At 37.5% G+C, this 5,000-nt stretch overlaps 1 protein-coding gene across 2 annotated transcripts in view; it reads right to left on the bottom strand.

Moving 5' to 3' along the window:
• LOC144966731 (protein white-like) overlaps positions 1-5,000 on the bottom strand; it is a 70,407-nt gene that overhangs the window by 16,531 nt on the left and 48,876 nt on the right. For both annotated transcript variants that reach the window (XM_078903501.1, XM_078903502.1), the window contains 3 exons: positions 2,506-2,563; positions 2,006-2,083; positions 658-763 (listed from right to left, as the gene is read on the bottom strand). In XM_078903501.1, coding sequence (XP_078759627.1) covers positions 658-763; positions 2,006-2,083; positions 2,506-2,563 — 242 coding nt within the window. The remainder of the gene's footprint in view (positions 1-657; positions 764-2,005; positions 2,084-2,505; positions 2,564-5,000) is intronic.

Raw genomic sequence — 5,000 nt, 5'->3', positions numbered from 1 at the left:
CCATTGCAGCAATGTTAAATCAATCCCCTTAACTACGTTCGGTTTTTATTTGTCCTCCTAAAATGTACCCCTAGAATCTGATTAATTATACAAAGTAGTGGCAAATGTTGTTTCCTATGGACAAGGCAGCATCGAGGAGTCTTTCATAACACTCCAAGAACAAAAAGACATCAATGTCAATTGAATCAGAAGACCGGTAGAAGGATTTACCCTTTATCAGTTTCTTTGGTTTGAATAGTTAAAAAGTATTTTCAAACCAAAGATCTGCCACCAAGTGAATAAATTAAGATTTGTAAACACTGAGGACAAAAAGAATACTTCATCAGCGCAGCATATTTTGTCACTCTGAGAGACATTCTGGCATTTCTATACATAACAACTCCTAAGTTGTTGCGTCACTTGTTATCATTTAATACTTTTAAAAATCAAAATCTGAACAAGTGTGTTTGAAAGTAAAATACAAGAGAAAAAAACCATCCCCAAAAACCAATCTACCTCGACTGGGGATCGAACCTCATACCTGATTAACTTTAAAAATGGTGAAAGTAGGATCATGTATTTTTTACAAAGCACTAAATATTAATGGGGTATTTTGTCTAAGCGTTACAAAAACGACTTTTTTTAACACAGCCTCCGATTCATTGGGTGAACACTTACTTTTCATTTAAGAACAGACCGGCAAACTGAATCAGAGGAATCAAAGCCGGGGATAGGACTGATAATGCAAGTTGGGTCGTTCCACAAGTAATGGATATAAAATAACCTGATGTAAGAAAATGGAAAGGTTTTCATCATGACACACTGTCCGAGGTGGGTAATCAAATACTTTAAGATAAAAACAATGAAAGATTTTATTTTTAAAAAGTCTCACAACAGCAAAAAATACTCTTTAGAATGTCAAATATGTATGTATGTAGTCTAGTGGTATGACACTAGCTTTCGGATCGGAAGGTCCTGGGTTCGAGCCTCGCTCGGCGCATAGTTGAGTCCTTGGAGAAGGCTTTTTACTCACATTCTCTCACCGTACTCCGGTGTAAAATTAACAGCATTGTCTTTGTCCGAAAAATTATAATATCGCCTAACAGGCGTCATGTTTCGTCCTACATTTTAAATGTTGCTGTTGGCCAGGGACCCCTTGTAAAGCACTATGAGCACTTAAAGTGGATATTGCACTATATAAAAGCTCAATTTAATTTTATGTAACTATAAAAAAGACCATTTCGATTTTACTCCATTCTTTAGCGAAAAAGACAGAATGCACCAACAGGTTCATTCCAAATCACTATAATAAATAGTTTCAACTATGGTATTTTATTATCACACATGAAAATCATAATGAAATAATTAGAGCATTGCACTGGGAAATGGAAGGTCTCGGGGTTCGTGCCCCGCTTCGGGCACTTTCGTTATTTTCCCTTAGGCAAAAATATTAATTCCCAATTTGTTCATTTTTGGACAACATGGGTGATTCTTGTTGATAACATACGTTCGTTTGATGGATTATCTATAGATAGTATGCGCTTGGCAAGGAAGCTCACAACATTGCATCCGGAAGTATAACGGACCAACACAAAAACTATGTATAACCATGAACTTTTATAGTCTGGTTAATTCAGTTCAGTGAGAATAACTCATAAACATGGATGGAAAAAAAACAATACCAACCACCTGTGTGACTTCGACTTCGTTAGAGCTATATTCCTTCATTGAATAGATAGTATGCAGATGACGTCACTCAGGCCTTTGTTATTGTTTTTGCCATCCGCGTTTGTGAGTTGTTCTCACTAAATTGTATTAACCAGACTATAAAAGTTCATGGTTACACAGAGTTTGTGTGTTGGTCCGTTATACTTCCGGATGGCAATGTTGTGAACTCCTTGGCCAAGCGCATTCTATCTATACAAAGGCGACGGCATCTTACGAAACTGCGTGGGAGGGAAATAGCTAAATAAGGCTAATATAAATAATAACGATAACCCTCTTAAACACTTAAATTTCGACATACCGAAGACAGTAGAAATAATGCATACAAGGACAATGACGCCGGTTGCTTCACAAAAATCCCCGAAAGATGTATTGAAACCTGTAAAGTAATTTACATGTCAGTTATAATTGGATTGAACATCACAAATTAAAACTCAAATGGAAGATGTATTGTATTATCCCCGTTTAATTAGATTCCATCTTCCTCTACCCCCCCCCCCCCTCCCCTATCTTTTTCTATTGTTCCTCATCTTCCTCCTCCTCCTCCTCCCCATCCTCCTACTCCTCATCCTCCTCCTCCTCCTCCTAGTCCTCTTTCTTCTTGTTCTTCTTCTTCTTTTTCTTCTTCTTCTTCTTCTTCTTCTTCTTCTTCTTCTTCTTCTTCTTCTTCTTCTTCTTCTTCTTCTTCTTCTTCTTCTTCTTCTTCTTCTATCTCTTCTTGTTGTTGTTCTCGTTCATGTTGTTCTATCTACTGGTATGCCAGTAAAATTAACAATCGATTATAAAAACCATCAATCAGACCTATCATCCAATAAGTGATGGCAGTGAAGATAACTGTGGTCAGAACGAATATCGGAATCTGAAACAGAAAAAGATTTTATAGTAAACAAACGTTGCCGATGGATCTTGTCACAGACTCGGGGACGGCGTGGCTCAACGGTACTGTCTTTGCTTCTGACCCGAAAGGTACCGAATTCGATCGCCTATAGCTGTGCATCATTTAAGAACAGACCGGCAAACCGAATCAAAGGAATCAAAGCCGGGGACACGACTTAAGTAAGTCACCGCGTCCAGGCTCAATTTACGGCGCTGTTCTGCGGCTGACGCCTGGGTCATTCCAGTCTTCACTTGGAATAGACCCTAGAGCCAAATTTCCCTTATGGGATGGATAAAGGGAATTAAAAGAACTCCATCAAATGTAACCCAAAACGTCAATCTAATATTACTTTCATATAAACGGCTTGTGCGGCTATGTGGTCTAGTGGTATGACACTCGCTTTCGGATCGGAAGGTCCTGGGTTCGAGCCTCGCGCTCGGCGCATAGTTGCGTCCTTGGAAAAGGCTCTTTACTCACATTCTCTCACCGTACTCAGGTGTAAAATGAGTACCTGGCCGTTAACAGCGTTGTCTTTGTCCGAAAAATTGTAATATCGCCTAACAGGCGTCATGTTCCATCCTACATGTTAAATGTTGCTGTTGACCAGGGACCCCTTGTAAAGCGCTTTGAGCACATTTCAGTGGATATTGCGCTATATAAAGTTCAATTTTAATTTTTATTTTTTTTTTAATAAACAAGTTGGTGTCCCGGTAGCTTATTTGGTAGAGCACTCACTTCTTACACATTGGAACCGAGATTGATCCTGGGTGAAGTTGACTTTTGTTTGCTGACACCCCCCCCCCCACCCCTCCGTGTCCATCCAGCACTTATTAGGTAGTTGGGTCTGTTAGATCTGGCGGAAAGTACTTTGCAATCGATTAGAGTCCTATCCAAATAATAGCAAGCAATTGTTATTGTCCGTTTCACGCTATAGAAACCGGGATAAATTCCGGCTCCGTGGACCCAATGACTCTGAAGGACTAAGAAGAAATTGGGATCAGCCGGATATAATACCGTTTTGAAACGGTTTGTCATTTATTTCTCCGCCCCTGATTATGTATTCCCACTTGGGCTTGCAGGGCCAGTCATTTTTAATACAATTTTAACCCATATTTAATATGACTTTATTAGATAAATAATCAGATAAGATTGATACAGTTTCAATCCCCAACGAACGTGTTCTATGGCGGTTAAAAGACATAGATGTCATGAATATGTTAAGAAAATTAAATGTTACAATCAATTAGTGGATGATCCATTTAGTTAAGCTGATACCATTGGATTATGAAGAACGTGGTTTTAAAAGTATATATTAAAGAAACGTTGATTAATATTTTCTTCTTCTTCTTCTTCTTCTTCTTCTTCTTCTTCTTCTTCTTCTTCTTTCTTCTTCTTTCTTCTTTCTTCTTCTTCTCCTCTTCTTTTTCTTCTTCTCTCCTCCTCCTCCTCTCCTTATCCTCTCCTCCTCCTCCTCACCTACCCCTCCTTCTTCCTCCTCCTCCTCCTCCTCACCTACCCCTCTCTCCTCCCCTCCTCCTCCCCTCCTCCTCCTCCTCCTCCCTCCTCCTCCTCCTCCAACCTACCCCTCCTCCTCCTCCTCCTCCTCCTCCTCCTCCTCCCCTCCCTCCTCCTCCTCCTCCTCCTCAACCTACCCCTCCTCCTCCTCCTCCTCCTCCTCCTCCTCAACCTACCCTTCCTCCTCCTCCTCAACCTACCCCCCTCCTCCTCCTCCTCTTCCTCCTCAACCTACCCCTCTCCTCCTCCTCCTCCTCCCTCCCCTCCCTCCTTCTCTCCTCCTCAACCTACCCCCCCCTCCTCCCTCCTCTCTCCTCCTCACCTACCTCCTCCTCTCCTCCTCTTCTCTTCTCTTCCTCATCTTCTTCTCTCTTCTCTCTCTTACTTCTTCTTCTTACTTCTTCTTACTTTTATTTTATTATTATTTTATTATTATTATTATTATTATTATATTATTATTATTATTATTATTATTATTATTATTATTATATATTATTATTATTATTATTATTATTATTATTATTATTATTATATATTATTATTATTATTATTATTATTATTATTATTATTATTATTATTATTATATTATTATTATTATTATTATTATTATTATTAATTATTATATTATTATTATATTATTATTATATTATTATCATTATATATATATTATCATCATCATCATCATCATCATTATTTATATATCATATTATTATTATTATATATATTATTATTATTATTATTTATTATTATTATAATATTATTATTATATTATTATTCGAATAATATTAAATTTCATATTCCAAATTGCGGATAATAACATTTTATTTTTATTTTTCAATAAATAAATAAAAAAAACACACCATAAAATTTAAAGAAAATGAACATTATATTGTAGACCATGTTT

Source organism: Berghia stephanieae, chromosome 2, assembly GCF_034508935.2.
Source record: "Berghia stephanieae isolate SIO BIC M18660-M18661 chromosome 2, UCSD_Bste_1.3, whole genome shotgun sequence".
Taxonomy (NCBI): Eukaryota; Metazoa; Mollusca; class Gastropoda; order Nudibranchia; family Aeolidiidae; genus Berghia; species Berghia stephanieae.
The sequence above is the reverse complement of the archived record's forward strand: the minus strand, read 5'-3'. Positions and strand labels throughout refer to the sequence as shown.